Genomic DNA, 20,484 nt, shown 5'->3' on the forward strand with positions numbered 1-20,484 from the left:
AATAGCTGCATTTTGCGAACTGATTTTGAGAAAACTCAGTATAAAATCAATTCGCAGAATGCAGCCATTTTATTCAACAAAATAACAATAATAATATTAATAATGGAGAAACAACTCCAGTAATGTATATGTACATATATTTAAATATATGTACACAGTCATAAGTGGATTTCTTTCTCCATGTTAAGACTCATGCTACTATGAGTATTTTTTAATAATAATAATAATAATAAAAATAATAATAATAATAATAATAATAATAATTCGTACCGAACTCCTACAACTAAAACGAAACGGTTATAACTATTGTAACAACTGTTATAAGTATTGTAATAACACTATCTTCAGAAATCTTAACATCTTCTTTTCATGATGCACTTGAAATAAATTGAAAGCTGTTTTTCAACGAAAAAATAAAAGTATGACGTAAAAGTGACAGCTGATTTTTTTTAACTCATGATGAAATTTAAGAAAAATGAATCGAGGTACGGAAAGTAACACATGATTTCTAACTTTCTTCAGGAACAGCATTCACTAAATAATTCTTTTTTTTTTTTGCTACAACTATTTCAAATGTAACAGAGATTTGAGACATTAAATCATTCTTTGTTTTTTCGCTGTATTGAAATGTAATGGAAATTGGAGACATTACTGGTCGCTACATTAACATTAATTCTCTTTTCTGTCGAAGGTGGAAAGCTTTTCTCGTTATAAGAATTCCTTCATAAATCAAGAGGGGAAAGTTGCCCAGTGTGTCTCAAGGAATAAGTACCGCCTTAGATTTAATAGGACATCTGTTATTCGTGAGGAACTTAATAACATAGAATGTTTCTTTAGCAAAGACCAATATTTCACATTCTGATTTCCGTGTTCTACAGACCGCGGAATTTCTCGTCAAATAAAGGAACACATAGATATTTTTCATCTTTAACATAAAAATTTGGGAGCAATATTAAATGAAATACATATACATATATATGCGATATATATATATATATATTATATATATATATATATATATATATATATATATATATATATATATATAAGATATATATATATAAAGTATATAATATATATATACCATATAAATAATAAAATATTATAGAAAAGTTATTTCTTAAAGTTTACGAAGTACGACACTAAAAATAACAGAACAAAAAATAAATGATAATATAATTTGAAACTGACTGATAAGTGCCAGTCGAAGTGGTTGTAATTCGAACGACGGCTGGTATAAAAATATTGGTCAATATTAAAATAAAACAAAATATTGCCGCCATCTTGAAATCTGATTTTTCTTTTTCACGACGTCTTATAGATATTATGATCAGGCCTACAAAAAGGGGCACATTCCTTGACTTGCAAAAGAACGACAACAATAATATGTAAAGGGTTCTCTTTTTAAAACAAGTAAATAATACACCGAAGTTTCCTCGGCGCAATCGAGTTTTCTGTACAGCGTATAATCAAGGCCGCCGAAAATAGATCTATCTTTCGGTGGCCTCGGTATAATGCTGTATGAGCCGCGGCCCCCACGAAACTTTAGCCACGACCTAGCCTATATCGTTGCCAGAAGCACGATTATGGCTAACTTTAACCTTACATAAAATAAAAACTACTGAGGCTAGAGGGCTGCAATTTGGCATGTTTGATGATTTGAGGGTGGATGATCAACATATCAATTTGCAGCCCTTTAGCCTCAGTAGGTTTTAAGATCTGAGGGCGGGCAGAAAAAAGTGAGAACAGAATAAAGATCGGACGGACAGACAAAGCCGGCACAACAATTTTCAATTATTACAGAAAACTAAAACTAAAATTCAAAAATATTGTCATTATAAAGCATTGCTGTCTATTCAGTACGCCCACAAGCACTTAAATAATCTAGAAATAATGAGATGAAGAAAAATTCATATATTACAAGCAAATGAAAGTGTGCAACAACCTGTCAAGCCTCAAGAAATAAATAAATAAATACGCAAGCTTCAGGTCATCAACGTCATGACCCAAGTTAAAAATAAAGAAACACGTTTCCAAGAGTATTTGCTTATTGCCTCCGACAACGAGGTCATATTTTCATTTCGGGTTCTTTATTGTCGATTTGTTTGCAAGATTCTGCAAAGTGTTTTGTGGGGGTTTTTTTCACAAAACTTTTCACAAGGAATTTTTTTACCAAAAGGTGGAAGTTATGACTGACAATAAGCGATTTCGAAGAGACAAGAATGTAACTTGCAATGAGAACGAAGCTTTCTCTCTCTCTCTCTCTCTCTCTCTCTCTCTCTCTCTCTCTCTCTCTCTCTCTCTCTCTCTCTCTCTCTCTCTGAGCCATACGGGTGTTTGAAAAATCTTTTTAGCTATGGAATATACAGTAGATATTGTTTACAGGCAATATTCCAGGGATCTAATTTACATTGATTTACATTTTGCATATATATATACATACATACATACATACATATATATATATGTATATATATATATATATATATATATATATATATATATATATATATATATATATATATATATATATACCCACAGGAATCTTCAGCTTCTCTTCTTATAGTTTTCATCCGAGTAGCCCTGGTTCTTATGACTCTTCTGGTCCCAACTGATTATCACATACTATCCTCCCATGGGTTGTGCGACGGACATGTCCAAGCCATCTTCATCTTCCTTTTACCATTATATTAAAAACGTAAACAAAGTTTAATAAAGAAAGAAAGCTATCAAAAATTTACTTTCTTTCCCTTCAAGCTATAGTGAACCTTTCCTTAACTGTTACAAAGACTTTACGCTCAAAATACTCTAAGTGTTTTAGTGAGCAAAGTTTACCATCGGTTACATTTGGTTTCTATTTCTGCTTACGAGAGACCTATATTGATAATGTAGGGCTGGTTCTATTTGGGATGTAAATGTTAATTTCCGTCAGTTCTTCAATAAATACAATGCAAATATTTTAAATACTCAACTTTCATTATATTTAGATTTTCCACCCTAGATAACATTTATTTATTTACACGAACGACATTTTAACAGTGTATACTTCTGATATACGAATTCATTTAATACCCAAAGATTCTAAGTATGTTTTGTTAGGTAGCGACAGCGAGTTCCGGCTTAAGAGCTTAGATCTATATTATATATGACATAATACATGTTTACCTAAGATTATAACTGAAGATGATTTAACTGAGACGACATAAAGAGGTGTAATCAATGTGATATCTATTCTCCTACAAATTTTACCCGGAGTTCGCAGTTGAATATCGACTTAATTCAGATATAACGTAATAGGGTGTTATCCAGTTAAAATTTTTAATGAAAAAATAAACATCCCTTGTTACTCTGCTATGACTTTAGTCATGTTATGCGGACGGACGATTATGTGTGTAAAAGAGTTATGAACATGGAAGTGGGGGGGGGAGAAGAAGAGGAAGGCCAAAGTTCAGATGGAAGGATAAAATAGCAAATGACATGCGGGAGAAAGGTTTAAGAAGTCAGGATGTATTGGACAGAGGAAGAAGGTGGAAAGAACTGATAGGAAACAGAGACCCCATTTAGGAAATGGGCAAATCTGAAGAAGAAGAAGAAGAAGAAGAAGAAGAAGAAGAAGAAGAAGAAGAAGAAGAAGAAGAAGAAGAAGAAGAAGTTACTCTGCAACACCTACCTAGGAGCAATAGCCTTAATATGAGTTAAAATCTACCTTATTTGATGTTTATTGCAGGCGTTTCCCAGGTGCCAAGGTTTGGGTGGTACTTCTGCATACATATTAACTTAAACCTGGAATTATAGACTTAAGTCTTCCTAACAAACTGATTAAACGAGTTTTAAATAAAGTTATAACCCTCGTATTACAAAGATTATTCTACATACATAAAATTTCATGGCAAAATATGACTTTCCATAATTACGTGGTATGTATGTGAATACAAGCTCTCTTACTGATGTTTTAAAAGGCTTTTCGGGAATTTATATGTCACCAGAAGAGTGCCGACTAATATTTAAAGCTAACTTTTCAGTTTCAAAATCTTATCTATTGGTTTAATAGGCGTTTGGATGATTCCCAAAAAGTTCCTTTAATTTGAAGAAAAAGAATTTTGTATTTAAAAACAAAATCAGTAAAATGACTTCTCTGCAAGGTTTAATATTTTTCTAGTACACTGAATTTTTTTTAAATAACTGACATCCAAATATAATTTCTACAGCAAGATTATTTACATCTGTAAGATAAGAATCACTTAATAATAGTTAACAGCATTTAAAAAATTGTAAAACGATTCTTTTGAAAAACGTATATATAACCTTTACAATGTGTTCGTGCTGATAACAGTGTAACAAAAGACGAAGGCTCATATTCTTTTATTTTGACCTTAAACATAGTGATTTTGTTTTTCAAAACTAATGTAATTTTAATCAGAATTCGCTTGTGTTACCCATGTAGTTTTTTGCAGCTTTGGATTCTAATAATAATAATAATAATAATAATAATAATAATAATAATAATAATAATAATAATAATAATAACCTAAAGACAATATCTATACTGTACTCCAATGAAACTGAAGTGGTTGAATCAAATAATAATAATAATAATAATAATAATAATAATAATAATAATAATAATAATAATAATAATAATAATAATAACCTAAAGACAATTTCTAAGCTGGTATACCAGAAAACTGAAGTGGTTAAATAAAAAAATAATAATAATAATAATAATAATAATAATAATAATAATAATAATAATAATAATAATAATAATAATAATAATGACCTAAAGACAATACTTACGATGCCATTCAAGAAAACTGAAGTGGAAGATAGGGTAAACTATACTATTTTAGACTTCTCCAGGTTAACAGAAAACTGGAATTGAGGGCAAAAAGAGTCAGAGCGAAAGATCTACGGGTTTACACCGCCATTCTTCATCTCTTCACATTCTTCATCGCAAAATGATTAATGATATTTTCATTATATTTTCATCAAAGTCATAAAATCCCTACTAAAATTTTGTAAAATGTTTTCGTATCTTCTTATGGTCTTCTTTTATTTCTGGAGGCCTTGAAAGGAAATATTGCTTGTTTTATAATAATAATAATAATAATAATAATAATAATAATAATAATAATAATAATAATATTCATCATCATCATCATCATCATCATCATAATAATAATAATAATAATAATAAACATTTGCGATAACATGACTATAATAATATTCATGTTTTGGATTTCATCCTGCAGGTAAAATTTCTCTTAATTATGGGATGCATATAAAATATAATTATGAATATAATAACCATAATCAAAATAACGATAAAAACCTAGCGTAACAAAAAATATCACAATGATCTTCAACTAATTTAACTACAACTGGCTAAATTGGAAAACTGCAGTATCTGGAACATTTTCGAAATTGAGATATGCCACCTGTTGGCTCGTGAGACACTAATACACAAGTTACTGCAGTTTCAGTACGATTCTTCAGTGCTTTCCACGAGTTTTTAGGGGGTCCCATTTGCGGTATCTGCAAAATCAGTAGTAAGGCAAGGGAGCATCTACCATTTTTCTCAGTTTTGTATCTTTGCAGATACTGCAGCCTTCCATTTTAGGGCAGTGTAATATAAGCTTAATTTTGGTGGTAGGTACTTCGGTGTGTTTCCAGGTATGTATTTCCCCGAAATAAAATGTAAAATATCAAGTAGTTTCACTGTCTTTCACGATACACTTTTTGAGAGATTTGTTTCCTGTCATGGATCAAGTTTTGTTTTCGTTTATCGCAATTTTCGATAACAGTAGCAGATATTAAATATGGATGTGTAGAAGATACACAGGGTCTACTTGCAGTTAATATAAATAAATTATTTTTTTATTTTTAAACCGAAAAAATGTCTTTTGTTTAATAAGATTTTACTTAAAACAACAAAATTTTTCAGTGTAAAGATAACTTACCTATGATCAAACAATACAAAAAAGTATATATGCTATTTTTACGACTCTTCACCTAAGCTGATAAATAGTCTGGTGTCTAGTAGTTTCGTGGTGGTAGTCTGTCAAGTTAAGGAGAATTTTAATTATTATTATTATTATTATTATTATTATTATTATTATTATTATTATTATTATTATTATTATTATTATTATTATTATTATTATTATTATTATTATTATTCAGAAGATGAAACCTATTCATGTGGAAAAAGCCCACCAAAGGGGCCACTGACTTGAAATTGAAGCTTCCAAAGAATATGGTGCTCATTGCTAAGTAAGAGGAAGTAAAGGGAAATACAAAAAGAAGAGATCCCACTTATTAAAAAAAAGAAAGAAAATTAATAAATGTTATCAAAGAACCTGCAATGATTCTGTTAATCATTTGATTTCTGCTCCAGTTACTCCCCTTTCATTGCGAAGGCCACCGAAAGGGGTTCATGACCCAAGAGAACAAGAAAAAAGGTTGGTGGGAGATAAGGAAGAGCCTCGATAGCAAAGGACTTATCATTTCAAAACTGCCACTTCGCTCACCAATGTTGTCCCGAGTATTCTGCCCTAAAATGGAAGACTGCAGTGTCTGCAAAAATACAAAACTGAGAAAAATGGTAGATACTGCAGTTTTCCCTGGCCTTACTACTGATTTTGCAGATACTGCAAATGGGATCTCCTAAATACTCGTGGAAAGCATTGAAGAATCATTCTGAAACTGCAGTAACTTGTGTATTTTGTGTTTCACGAGCCCAATAGGTGGCGTATCTCAATTTTGAAAATTCTGCAGATACTGCAGTTTTCCATTTTAGGGCAGTATTGCTGACCAACTAGCGGCCTCCACTGAGCATGCGTGTAATCCTGAGGGGGATTTGTTTGCACGAAAAGAATCGAGATATTCACCTCTAATACCCTGGGAAGCCACAGTAATTCCACAGAGAAGAACGACAATGGTGAATGCGCCACTGAAGCGAATAATGCTAGCTTCATTAATATTGGTGATATCACCTACATTAACCATCTGAGTAGCTCTAGCAGACGATGTGCTGACTCAATCAGGTTTTGGAGGAGATGAATTAAATGGAAGAAATAAAATAAAAGTGTGGCTGCTCAATTTACTGTACAAAAAAAATTGAAGATTTAAAAATCACAGATCTTGCAAAAGCACATTTCCAATTACATTACTTGGAGCTCCCGTAGTGACCTCCATTATAAATTTTGAAAGCTCTAGGTCATAATTTTAAGGTCATTTTTTCCTCTGACAATGGGGACATGTATTTTTCGTATTAAAACACTAGTACGAATAAGCCTATAAATGCTACAAAAATGCAGAATATTTTTGAAGCTAGGAAAAAAATTTTGAAAATTTCTTCAGATGGTGAATTAGCAAATATTTTTTATGCTTCTATTCTAAATAATTTCGTATGTTGGGCATCGGCTAAATAAGTTTGACTAAGCTTTTGACTGGAATTCAATTAAATTTACAATTACTCATCTTGAACTGCCCCGCAAAACACATCAGACACTAAAAAGGTTTCATTCAAACTGAAGGATGTTAATAATTGTTAGAGAAAGATGTTCAATATGGATGTTACGCCATGATTCACTAAGTTTACCTTAATTTTGCGACAGAAAAATTACTTATCAAATATGAGGATGGTACAGGTATAAACCCTTTCCCAACTATGGATCACTATCTGTACCTCATTGAATTATACATGGCGTAAGACCAAATTCCCCACTACGGATCACTATCTATACCTCATTGAATTAAGCATCAGACCAAATTATTTCAATATAATGGCAAAAGTTACCAATAAGTTTACATTAGCAATAAGCTTCCCCTTTGCCCTGCTTTGACTGAAAAACGGATGGCGTACGAAGACACCACTTTGAATTCTTGTCACTGTCATTTTAAACCAATTCTTTGGGACCTTTAAATTGATGGTATTTTCATTCCTTTCAATTGTGGTGGTAGAGGTTTTGAGTCCTTAATCAGTTTGTCAACAAACAAATACAGCAAATTCGTCTACCGTACCTGCAAATGGGAAATTTGAACTTTTACGGTCTGAATGACCGCTAAGAAGGTATTAGTAGTCTGAATTGCATTAACGAAGTAGTCTGAATAATATTAACCATTCAGATGGTAAAAATTCCAATTTCCCATTTGCATGTACAGTGGACGAATTTGCTAATAAACTACCAATATAAATTATACATTTACATGAGTGGTGTCAAAATTCTTTTCTTCGAATTGAATGATTACTTATTAGCATCCACCCTATTTTGTTTTAATTACTGTTGCTGTAAAACATGTTTGGGCTTTCATATTTACAGCCTCCTTACACTGACATCACAATACATCTTATCTTAAACTCTTCGTATGGTACGACGGTACACGTATCCATACGGAAGGAAAGAGACTTGGACCCCTTTCCAGCATTTAAGTAATTTCTCTTTAATAACTCACATCTTCAATTAATACTCTCGCCAATATGAATAAGAATGAAGAACGAAGTTCATTACGAAAAAAATGGAAGATGCACGAGTACCCTCCCATTCTGAAACCCCATCCCGCCCTTGCAAAACCAGATCGTCTCCTCTGTACATCACGCTGCATCTACGTCTGGCGGGACATCCATTCACGAATATTTAATATAATTACCGGTCCTCCTCATAAATCACAATGTCGGAAAGACGAGACATCACTGAACGCGGCCCTCTTTCGACACCAGTTGTACAGAGAGGGTGTCGCATGAATTAATATCAAAAAAGGAAAACTGGATTAAAAAAATGTTAAAAAAGTCAAGAGGCCTTTTTTCTTCTACGACCTCATGTCGAAAATGAGGTCGAGGAATAGATTCTGTATATATAGAGACGATTCGCAGACTCCAGCATCGCATTCGACCGAGTGATACGAACATAATGAATTCGGTTTGTACACTGGGATTTTTATTATTACTTTTTACTCTGTGGTACTTTCCTTGACTGAAGTCAGTATTAAATTTCCTTGAGAGATTTGCTGGTATAAAATTTAGAAAGATATTATATATATATATATATATATATATATATATATATATATATATATATATATATATATATATATATATTATATATTATATATATAATATATTATATAAATATATATATATATATATATATATATATTTACAATATAAATATCTACATATATAATTTAACTACAATTTCCATCTCTTCAATAAACAAGAACGCAAGCACAATACACACGAACATTCAAATGGGTAAAATCCAAGCCTCTTTTAGGATATTCAACAAAGTTACATTTTCAATTCTGGTACAACATCTTTCTGAAGTTCACACTAAGTTATGTACTACAATTAATATTTTACCCAATGGCAATTCAATCTGCCACATCCGCCATCAATTCGCTTTCTGTTATCAAACATCACCATTTTTACACCCTGCAGAAAGTAGTGTTGTGCATCTCGGCTGCTTTGGCAGTAGTCTCCGCCGACGGCTATGACTCCCACGCCCCCGGGTTCGCCGGGTCCGAGTCCCGAATCTCCCAGTCCCGTGCCTCCTTCGGCGGCGGGGGAGCCTTCAAGGGAGGCAGCGCCGGACCCGTGGTGCCTATTTTGGCCGACGATCGTCAGGCACCCGACGCCAGCGGCGCCTACAGCTTCAACTTCGAGACCGGCGATGGCGTGAGCCGTCAGGAGCAGGGGTCTCCACAGGGGCCTTCTGGGGCAGTTGCCCAGACCGGCGGATGGTCGTAAGTCCATTTCTTTCAGACAAATTATGTGACTGGTCACTTTTTTGTCAAATGTGTAAGTCAACAGTCACCTATGTGACACTACATATATACACCATTTATTCAGGGGTCACATTCGTTTCGATTTTTAAATCGTGTTACATTTTCTATCCACTTATCAATTCATTCTCTTCAGAGGCTGTAAATGTCAATATTCAACTATGTGCCTCAGTATGTACGGCATTTATTCAAATGTTTTATTAGTTCAGATTTTTTAATGTGCTAAAAACTTTCTATCTTTGTACCAATTAATTCTCCATAATGTTCACTTTCCCGGGACATATGCCCACTTTACGGAAGTTCGGCCTCTTTCATCAATTTCACAGTTAGGCAAGCATATATATATACCGTAAATGGCAGAACTAAATGGTTGGTAGTGAGGAATATTCTGTAATCTACACTCCTTTCCAGGCTAATAACTAAATTTATCCTTCCATAAATCGCTACTGACTGACTTGTGCTACAGAACTTTTCATGATTTAGCAACAAAACCAAACTTATGGTAAACAGGCTACAATTAATTTGCTCTTACTTTATTTATATAAGGACAATCAATTTGGCAAAGTTTTTACCCCTTAAACCTTCCATGGCTAGATATTTTACAGGCGTTTACTGGACTAATGGTGTAATTCTTTTCATGATTTGGCAACAAAACGAAACTTACGGTAAAATAGGCTACAATTTATTTGCTCTTACTTACTTATGGACAATAAATTTGGCAAAGCTTCTACCCCTTAAACCTTCCACTGGCTAGGTATGTTATGTACACAGGTGTTTATTGGACTAACGGTGCAATTACCTACAAATCCTTTGACAGGGCAATTCCCCTTTTAACTGGAGTTCCAGGTGACATCACATCACAATCTGCTTTCCAGGTTCACCCTTCCCGACGGCACCCCGGCTGTGTTCAAGTTTGTCGCCGACGAGAACGGCTTCAGGGTCGAGTCTGACCTCCTGCCCACTCCCCCACCCCTCCCACCACACGCCATCGAGCAGATCGAGAGAGCCCGTCAGGAACAGGCCTCAGGGTCTTCCCGCCCCAGAGGGTCATTCGCATCTGCCTCCACCCTGTCGGGTCAATATTCCGCACCGTCGGCCTCTGCTCCCCAGTTCGCAAGCCCAGCAGCAGCAGCGGCAGCACCAACACCCCAGTTTGACGATTCTGACTTCGCCAGCAGCGCCTCCTCCTCCGCCCCAGCTGCCCAGTTCGCTCAGGTCTCTGCCTCAGCCTCTCACTCTTCCTCTAATAATCTCTTCGGGGCCTCTTCAGCTCAGGCCCCCCAGTTCGGACGACCATCAGGCGCTAGGCCTAGGCCATCCCAACGACCAGCTGCTCCATCAGCTCAGTATGGCCTCCCACAATAAGCCCAAACTTCCCCAAAATCTTAATAATAGTTCCAGAGGTCACATAAACTTCAAGAGTTGAAGTTCATGGCCTTGGAAGGACATGGTGCTCAACAAAACCTAAGCGGACGTCTATGACCCAAAAGCTCCGAGGATCTCCACTTCACTATGGTACTACGAAAGTTATTAAAAAAATATAAAAAAAAATAGTGTAATATATTTATGAAATAAACTTAGCTGAACCTACATCTTCTTCAGTAACCCCAGAACTTACAAATTCTCAAAGTTATGAATATAAATTTAAATAAAGTGGTCTTTGGGAATGAATGGAAGGAAACATCAAAGAAAGAGAAATGTCTAACTGGTTACCAATCATTTACGAATGCCTCAAACTGACTTGCAAATAAAAGCGATTTTCTATGAATGATACTATTAAGTTAACTGCACATTAACTTGCCAGGTTAGGCATGTCAACGCTGAGCTTCTCCAAGAATGTTAACTTTCCTTATCCCAATAAGGTGACTTGTCATTCATTATCCACTACAAACTGCAGATTTTCATTAATGAATAATTAGTAAAAGAAAAATTCAAAGCCTAATAGCCTCAATAGATTTGGTCAACACCACCCTAGCTGTCACAACATTTACTGCCATTAATTCCAGCTGACCTTTAAACACCGTGAAATAATCTTTCGGTGGTCTCGGTAAATATGAAATGTAAAAATTCAAAAGAAATTATCATTGATGGCATAATGGTGCAAGTTAATAACCCTGTTTTTTATAACGGAAAAAGAGTCGGCAAAATATTGCCGTTCTGATAAACAGTACTACACCGAGATATCCACACTATCATTTTAGATCTCTGAGTTTTGGCGACCCAACTTGGATTACAGGAACGATTTGGCCCCCTGAGAAATCAGTGTCATGCACTGAGAAATGGGTTCTTTGCAGCTGATTACTTTGACATCCAATGGTGTTTTTAAGTGTCTGAACGTTTTTGTTTTGCTGGAGATTTAACATATATGATATAATTTGTACTTGAGAGGTTTTTTCATATTCTAGAGTAAATTTACCCACATTATGTGTTTTTGTAAAAGAAAAAAATTAAAACGTGAAGCGTCATGAACGAAATCTAATGAAAACTGTATCCTCACTTTTTCGGTTATTGCCGAGTACGTATCTAGAACGGTGGCTGATATCAGGAAAAAGTCAGGAAAAAAGTCACAGGAAAAAAGTCACAGAAAAAAAGCCACATTAATTTTTTACGGTGGCCGGTATGAAGTCACATTGAAAAAGTCACAGGAAAAGTCACAGAAACAAAGTCACATTAATTTACGGTGGCCGGTATGAAGTCACAGGAAAAAAAGTCAAAGGGAAAAAAGTCACATTCATTTACGGTGGCCGGTAATAAAGTCACAGAAAAAAAGTTACGGGGGAAAAGTCACAGGGGAAAAAAGTCACAGGAAAAAAGTCACGGGGGAAAAAGTCACATTAATTTATGGTGGCCGGTAATAAAGTCACAGGGGAAAAATTCACAATATTTCTTGGGGCTCATTATCTTTATAATATTTACAGTCTCTTTTTTTTATGTTTATACGGAAATCCCCACCGGGCTTGTACTAAACACGCCCCAAAAGTGGATATACACAGGGTTAAAACCCTTGGGAGTCACTATCTACGAAAGATTAATGTGACTTTTTGTCCTGTGACTTTTTTCCCTGTGACTTTTTTACCTGGTTTCATCTACAACACATAAAATTGTACTTACATGACCCGGGACCTCTGGTGACCTTACCTTGCATGTAGGATGCGTGGACCTGAAATAATATAAGCAGTACTTAATGAAATGCGATTGTGAACATTTTTCTTGCTGACATTAATTTTATTAATATAGAGGTCTACAACTTACAGTATTCCTTCTTTCTTTCAGCCTATTACCTATTAAAAAATATATATAGCAAAATATCAATAGAAGGTTCTATATATAAAGAGGTGAGTACACAATTATATATATATATATATATATATATATATATATATATATATATATATATATATATATATATATATACATATATAAATATTATGCATAAGACATATGAAGGCATATATACATTTATGAAGCAGAGTTCAAAAACCCATTATTACTTATCACATATATATATATATATATATATATATATATATATATATATATATATATATATATATATATATATATATAATATATACTGTATATTTGCACAGTAGGTATCAAGTAAAACAGATAATAACATGCACGATGACAAGGATACCAAGAAACAGATAATTTTGCGATAAATTCCTTAGAAATTTTTGAGCCATAGTTTCCTCTTAGAATCCCATTGAAATAACAGGAAGTCTTGTCTAGGAAACTAAAGCAAAAAATCAAGAAGGAAAATTATAAATTTTAAATCACATTTAAGAATCAGTAAAACTGACAAGGATAGAGGTCAACAAGAAAAAATTTTATTATTATTATTATTATTATTATTATTATTTAAAGATAAACCCTATTTATATGAACTAGCCCACAGGGATCACTGACTTCCAAAGATCATAGTGGTCATTTAAAAGAAGTTACAAAAGAAAAAATGAAATACAGAGAAGAGATCACTTACTGCAAAAGAAAAAAACAATAATAAGAAACCGAGCAGTAACATATTAGAAATAAAATATTTCTGCAAATTTTTCATATTCAAAATATTAAACTTGCAGTCATGAAAAGTAAAAAAAAAAAAAAACAGCGACTAAGCAAGAAGTTTGACGAAACCTTGAATGAGCTGAATACTGAATATATTCGGCAAATTTATAGAAAAGTCTGAGACTGATATTGTAAGTAATAGCTCACATACTTTCGGATATACATGTACAATAAATATGTGAGTTTAGGCATACGCATTCAACACAGGGCATACACACAAAGAGACACGAAGATTATTATTATCGAATTTCTCAAACATCGGCAGCACGTTTACACAAAATGAACCTCTGGTACAGCAACACATTTTAGCTTAACACACGGCTAATAAACATGAGTGACTGACTTAGAAAAAAAACTGATTTAGATTTGACAACTGTTGAGAAGGTGACCCCTAAGCCCCATATAAAAACACACACACACACACACACACGGTCAACACGATGGAATATTCATATCGTGGAAATAATTAAATTCTCTGTATGTATATATATACTGAAGAAAAAAAGTATTTAAATGATAAGTGAAAATGAAAAAAAGTAACTGCCCTTTTCATGAACTTCTATTTATTAACTTTATAACATCCATTGAAATTATAAATATAAATTTAAATATCGAACAATATGAATTGCAAAAATTCCTTAAAACTAAATTATCAAAATAAACTAACTCCATTTAAACACTAAATCTATATAAAAAAACTAATTTAGACTTTCTTTAAACACAGAGAACTATACTCCAATCAAAACTGAAGATCTTGCAAATTGAATGGAATTCAACGTGGAAATAATTAAATTCTACAGGAAAAAATGGTTGTGTAATCAAAAAAGTAATTCCTGGGGTTCCATAAACTAAATTATCAAGCTACCCAAAACCTGTGATGACTTGCAAAGAAGAACTCAACAGAGAGAGAGAGAGAGAGAGAGAGAGAGAGAGAGAGAGAGAGAGAGAGAGAGAGAGAGAGAGGCCCGAAGAAGACCTGTCATGATGAGAGGGACCCGAGAAGACGACCCGTGACGTCCGATCTGCCGACCTTGACGGTTACGCAAAAAAAAAAAAAAAAAAAAAGGTTACTCAGATGAATCTTCTTTTTTCTAGAGGAAGAAGGAAAGTTATGGTTCACGTGGTCAAGAGGTATAACTGTTACGAGTGAATGACAGGCGAAGATGATAGGTGATGATAGTGATGGGAGGTGAAACTAGGGGGGGGAATGCATAGCAGACAGGGTGACTCGGGTTGAGAGAGAGAGAGAGAGAGAGAGAGAGAGAGAGAGAGAGAGAGAGAGAGAGAGAGAGAGAGAGAGAGAGATGAAGGCAGGAATAGCAGACAGGAAGACTTGGATCGACAGCGACTGAGAGAGAGAGAGAGAGAGAGAGAGAGAGAGAGAGAGAGAGAGAGAGAGAGGCAGACATAGCAGATAGAAGACTTGGACTGACAGCGACGAGTCGATCGAGAGAGAGAGAGAGAGAGAGAGAGAGAGAGAGAGAGAGAGAGAGAGAGAGAGAGAGAGAGAGAGAAATGAAGGCAGAGAGAGAGCAGATAGGAAAGACTTGGATCGAGAGAGAGAGAGAGAGAGAGAGAGAGAGAGAGAGAGAGAGAGAGAGAGAGAGAGAGAAAATGAGAGAGAGGTATGAGGAAGACAATGGGTCAAGATATAGAGAGAGAGAGAGAGAGAGAGAGATCGATCGATCGATCGATCGATCGACGCAATCGATCGATCGATCGATCGAGAGATCGATCGACTCGATCGATCGAGAGAGAGAGAGAGAGAGAGAGAGTTGGGCGTGTTGACAGAATGAAAAAAGGCACTGTTCCGGGGTACGACCGATGGAAAGGTACGAGTATCTATATAAACGGCGCTATGGGGTACCTCCGCATCGCATTCGACTTGTGCGCCGTTCAGCGACATGTACTCGGTTTGTGAAGTGCTACATTTTTTGGGGGAGTTAAATGTTGATATATATAGACTGGTCTAGATTAGCCTGGATTCATAGTTCTTTCCTTCCATAATACATATACATACATGCATACACACACGGTTTGTGAAGTGCTAAATTTTCTTGAGAAATGTTAATATATAGCTTGGTCTAGATTTAACTTGGATTCATAAGTCTTTGCTTCGATTATACACATACATATACGCACACACTATATATGTATATATATACATATATACATACATACATACATACATACACACACACATACAGAGGAAACAAGACAACGGTCATAAACACATTAATAATGATACAAATTGCTGTTCCGAGGATGAACACCTGTGTTAAAAAAAAATAGATTCATAATTCTTTGCTTCGATTATAGACACACACACACATACATGCATACATACACACATACATGCAGAGACGAAACAAGACAATGGTTACTAACACGTTACTGCTATGTATAGCTGCGGTTTTAAATATACACAATTTATTATATATGCACACATTCATAAATTCATCAATCGCCTTTTCCCCTTAATGGAGGAACGTAACCCTTTTAATATGAAGTCGTTATGTTTTTCATGTTTTACCGATTTACTGTGCTCCTGCATAATTTACAATGGCAGTAATACCTGAATTTAGTATACATTTACCTGGCAAGTCAATTAAATGCAACGCCAAGTGTTAAAAAAAGGTCATACATTTTTTGAACGATCTCAATGAATATTCAAACTGAAATGAACGGTAATTTCAAGTTTTGTGCAAGTTATTAATCGATGCGTCACACCTGCGCTTGTTTATAAGTAACACGCAACTTGAAAAACAAGTATGGAAACACCTATTCGTTCATACATACTCAGCTACCAAGCATAAGCGTACGCACGCACACGATTAAGCATAAAAATATAATTTATAATCACCAAAACAATAACATACACTAACAAAGCCTTATTCTGCCCACAGACACTAAGCCTAATCCTACTGGCGGCCTTGGCAACCGGTGAACCAGACGGGTATGGTTCCCACCCCCACCGGCACCAATTCGGAGGAGGAGCTGGTGGTGTTGGAGGAGGCGCCTTCGGCATCGGCCAACCCGTAGTACCAATCCTGGTCGACAATCGCCAAGAGCCTGACGCCTCTGGGTCTTACGCCTTCGTCTACGAGACCGGAGATGGCATCAGTCGTCAGGAGCAAGGGTTCCCTCAGGGAGTGACCGGCGCTGTGGCCCAGCAAGGAGGGTGGTCGTGAGTATCGGTCTATTCAATTCTCATTTGCCTGGAAGTGGCTCAGAGCCTCTAGAGTCTAGACCAACATGCTAGATGTTGGCTTATTTTCGGAGCGTCTCTAGGCCAATATGCTAGGTGGCGGTTATTTATTTCTTTCTTGAAATAACAATGCATATTTTTTTCGGTTTTTAAGGTAGGTTAGTGATTAATTTTACAGAAATCTTAGAATAACAATGCTTCTTCAGTGCTGAAGGGAGGTCAGTATTTTTACATATCTGACCTTATTCTCTAGTCTTAGAATAACAATTTTTTTCGATATGGTATTTTCGATATGTTTAAGGAGATCGTGATTTCTTTCATAGACCTTACACAGAAAAGATGTTTTTTACATATATATCTGACCTTATTCTTAAGTTAAGTTTACAGAAATCCCGTATTTTTTCGTATTTAATACAGGTTATTAAGTGATTTCTTTGTATATTTGACATTATTTAGCTTAGTTTGCAGAAACCTACAATCTTAAAAAGATATATTGTTCAGTTCCTCAAGATGGATTGAAACCCTGCTTGCAATTCGATATGCAGAGATTTTCGTGACTTAGATATTGCAAAAATTATACGGGAAAAAGAATGGAACATTGTGTTTAATTTCCTCAGTCAAATCTATTAATTCTGCCACGAAGGCATCACATTCTATTAAATGCTTCATTGAAACCACTTCCCTGCAAATACTAGGAAGAGACATTGAACATTTTTGAGAATTCACCTCTACGTTATACTTCTAAAAGGATGAGATGTTCGGTAACTTTTATCTATTCTTAAAACTTTGTTTTCTGTAGGTTATGTTAGCCTAGAAGATACATCGAACACCCATAGTACAAAGGCAAACATTCATTACTTTGGCTTATGAAAAGTAATCAATAAAGTACCACTTAACAAAAGACAAAATACTCATCTATTCTCACCCCTACAGATTCACCCTACCTGATGGCACCCCAGCTGCTTTCAACTTCGTCGCAGACGAAAATGGCTTCCGCGTGGAGTCCGACCTAATCCCTACACCGCCACCTCTCCCTGCGCACGCAATTGAGCAGATCGAAAAAGCTCGCCTGGAGGACGCCGCTGCTGCAGCATCAGGGAATCGAGACTTCTTTGCTTCACCTTCTTCAACAAATTCACAATTCTCTCAGCCGTCTAGTCAGTATGGCGTTCCATCGGCTTCACCTTCCCAGTTCTCTAGACCATCTAGACCATTTGGTGCATCATCTTCTGCTTCCCAGTTCTCTAGACCGTCTAGACCATTTGGCGGTACATTTTCTGCTTCCCAATTCTCTAGACCATCTAGACCATTTGGCGCTGCATCTTCTGCTTCCCAGTTCTCTAGACCATCTAGACCGTTTGGCGGTGCATCTTCCGCTTCCCAGTTCTCTAGACCATCTAGCCCATTTGGTTCTGCATCTTCTGGTTCTCAGTTCTCTAGACCATCTAGACCATCCACCCAATATGGAGTCCCATCAGCCTCAGCGTCTCCATTTGGAGCTGCCTCAGCCCTTGCTCCGCAGTTCTCCAGACCGTCTAGACCATCAACCCAACATGGGCTTCCATCAGCCTCATCTCAGTTCTCTGGACTGTCTAACCCATTTGGTGCCGCCTCAGCCCAATTTCCACAGTTCTCCAGACCATCCACCCAATATGGCCCTCCATCTAGACAGTTCCAAGGTTAATACAGCCCAAATAACTTGATGGGTCATATTTTACGATAACCAATGTTCAATTTTCACTTCAGGTATTCTACTAGACTTATGTTTTTATTTTTTGATAAAGTAAAGACCACAGCTCAGTCGGTACTTTGTTGCTCAAGATGTTCAACAAATGATACTTGTAACATTTTGTTTCAGTGTTCAAATTTTTGTACCAGTTGAACAGAATGAACTCTCGCACAGAAGTTACCAATTGTTTCAACAGCACCTTATACCTAAAACTTACCTTTAAAAATACATTTGGAATGTCCTTCAATAAAACAAAATTGCAAAATTCTGACACCGAGAATTTCAAAGTAGGGTACTAGTGTTTGAGATTGAAGTCAAAACTTCACAAACCTAGCATTGTACCATCTTGAAAAATCTGAAGGACTTGGTACTTGAACAACAGAGCCTTAAGAATGTTCACAATTTATAAAATGTCAATTCATGACAAGTCAATACAAAAAAGCAGTATATTCTGAAGGCCTACTACAGTCAACTCTAATTTAATAAAATCTCCCAAAATTGAGGCATTTTCATAATTTTTACTAAAACACAAGAAAATCCGTATTATTAGAGAACAAGTAATAAAAATGCGCCGAAGTTTCTTCGGCGCAATCGAGTTTTCTGTACATCGTATAATCAAGGCCACCGAAAATAGATCTATCTTTCGGTGGTCTCGGTATAATACTGTATGAGCCGCGGCCCATGAAACTTTAACCACGGCACTGTGGTGGCCTGGCCTATATCGTTGCCAGAAGCACGATTATGGCTAACTTTAATCTTAAATAAAAAATAAAACTACTGGGGCTAGACTGCAATTTGGTATGTTTGATGATTGGAGGTGGATGATCAACATACCAATTTGCAGCCCTCTAGCCTCAGTAGTTTTTAAGATCTGAGGGCGACCAGAAAAAGTGCGGACGGACAGACTGTTTTACATTTAAAATGGAAGAAAAGTCACGTTGTGACTTTCATAACAACAAACTTCCAATTACTATTGTACAATCTAATGATCTGCAAATAAATTATCACAGACGAAATATCTAAGCACCATGTTATTTAAAATGGTTTGTGGAGTTCTTAATTAAAAGTCTTTGCTGCGCAGATCTATATTAATTAAAAAATTTTTGCTATACACGGATATTATACAAAACCTATTAAATATAAAACGAAGTATGATAAAGTTACTAAAGAAAATGAAACATCCTAATGAATAATGTCTTCGCGAATCAATCACTACAACAGCGAGGTAGCAATCTTTGAAAGCAAAATAAATGCTCAACTTTCTGACATGGCCAGGGGATATTAAAAAAAAAACTGAATTAATTAATGTTTGCTGAACATGCTCTACCATAAATATAATAATTAAAAATAAATATACATTCACAAAATTAAGTACATTCCACCCCATCATGATTCCTAACAGAATTTTTGTGGCTAAAAATTTTGAATAAATTATCTTCCGTGTTCTACAGGAAAATAACAAGATTCAAACTTATGATTTAATTTATCATAATGTCACACTGTTTTTCTAAAGAACGTTATGATTTAACAAGTCTGTAAGTCCAGCCCGAACTCACATGAAAATGAATCTGTCAATTAAAATATATATTAAAGTTAAAATTCTGACTTAATTTATCTCACTGTTCATTGTTTTCTAAATAACGTTACGACATAACAACCCTGCAGGTACAGCTCAGTCTGAACCCACACGAAAATGAAT

At 35.3% G+C, this 20,484-nt stretch overlaps 2 protein-coding genes across 2 annotated transcripts; both read left to right on the forward strand.

Annotated features, from left to right (window-relative positions):
* The first annotated feature begins 3,567 nt into the window (after nucleotides 1-3,567).
* LOC136839047 (pupal cuticle protein 36-like) lies at nucleotides 3,568-11,386 on the forward strand. Its single transcript, XM_067104710.1, has 4 exons — nucleotides 3,568-3,651; nucleotides 5,599-5,673; nucleotides 9,440-9,744; nucleotides 10,659-11,386. Exons 1-4 carry the CDS (start codon nucleotides 3,568-3,570, stop codon nucleotides 11,146-11,148), a joined length of 954 nt encoding a protein of 317 aa, XP_066960811.1. The 3' UTR covers nucleotides 11,149-11,386.
* A 4,357-nt stretch (nucleotides 11,387-15,743) lies between these two features.
* Nucleotides 15,744-18,959, forward strand: LOC136838965 (pupal cuticle protein 36-like). The gene is made up of 3 exons (XM_067104657.1): nucleotides 15,744-15,761; nucleotides 16,755-17,035; nucleotides 17,990-18,959. Exons 1-3 carry the CDS (start codon nucleotides 15,753-15,755, stop codon nucleotides 18,738-18,740), a joined length of 1,041 nt encoding a protein of 346 aa, XP_066960758.1. The 5' UTR covers nucleotides 15,744-15,752; the 3' UTR covers nucleotides 18,741-18,959.
* Nucleotides 18,960-20,484: the final 1,525 nt, after the last annotated feature.

The sequence above is a fragment of the Macrobrachium rosenbergii genome, chromosome 5 (assembly GCF_040412425.1).
Source record: "Macrobrachium rosenbergii isolate ZJJX-2024 chromosome 5, ASM4041242v1, whole genome shotgun sequence".
Lineage (NCBI taxonomy): Eukaryota > Metazoa > Arthropoda > Malacostraca > Decapoda > Palaemonidae > Macrobrachium > Macrobrachium rosenbergii.

What these genes read in the sequence shown, in the direction of transcription:
- LOC136839047 (XM_067104710.1), top strand. Translation starts at nt 3,568, where the DNA reads ATGGGCAAATCTGAAGAAGAAGAAGAAGAAGAAGAAGAAGAAGAAGAA. An exon ending in AAGAAGAAGAAGAAGAAGAA is followed by an intron (nt 3,652 to 5,598) that starts GTTACTCTGCAA and finishes GTATCTTTGCAG; the next exon opens with ATACTGCAGCCTTCCATTTT. An exon ending in GCCCAGACCGGCGGATGGTC is followed by an intron (nt 9,745 to 10,658) that starts GTAAGTCCATTT and finishes TCTGCTTTCCAG; the next exon opens with GTTCACCCTTCCCGACGGCA.
- LOC136838965 (XM_067104657.1), top strand. An exon ending in GCCCAGCAAGGAGGGTGGTC is followed by an intron (nt 17,036 to 17,989) that starts GTGAGTATCGGT and finishes TCACCCCTACAG; the next exon opens with ATTCACCCTACCTGATGGCA.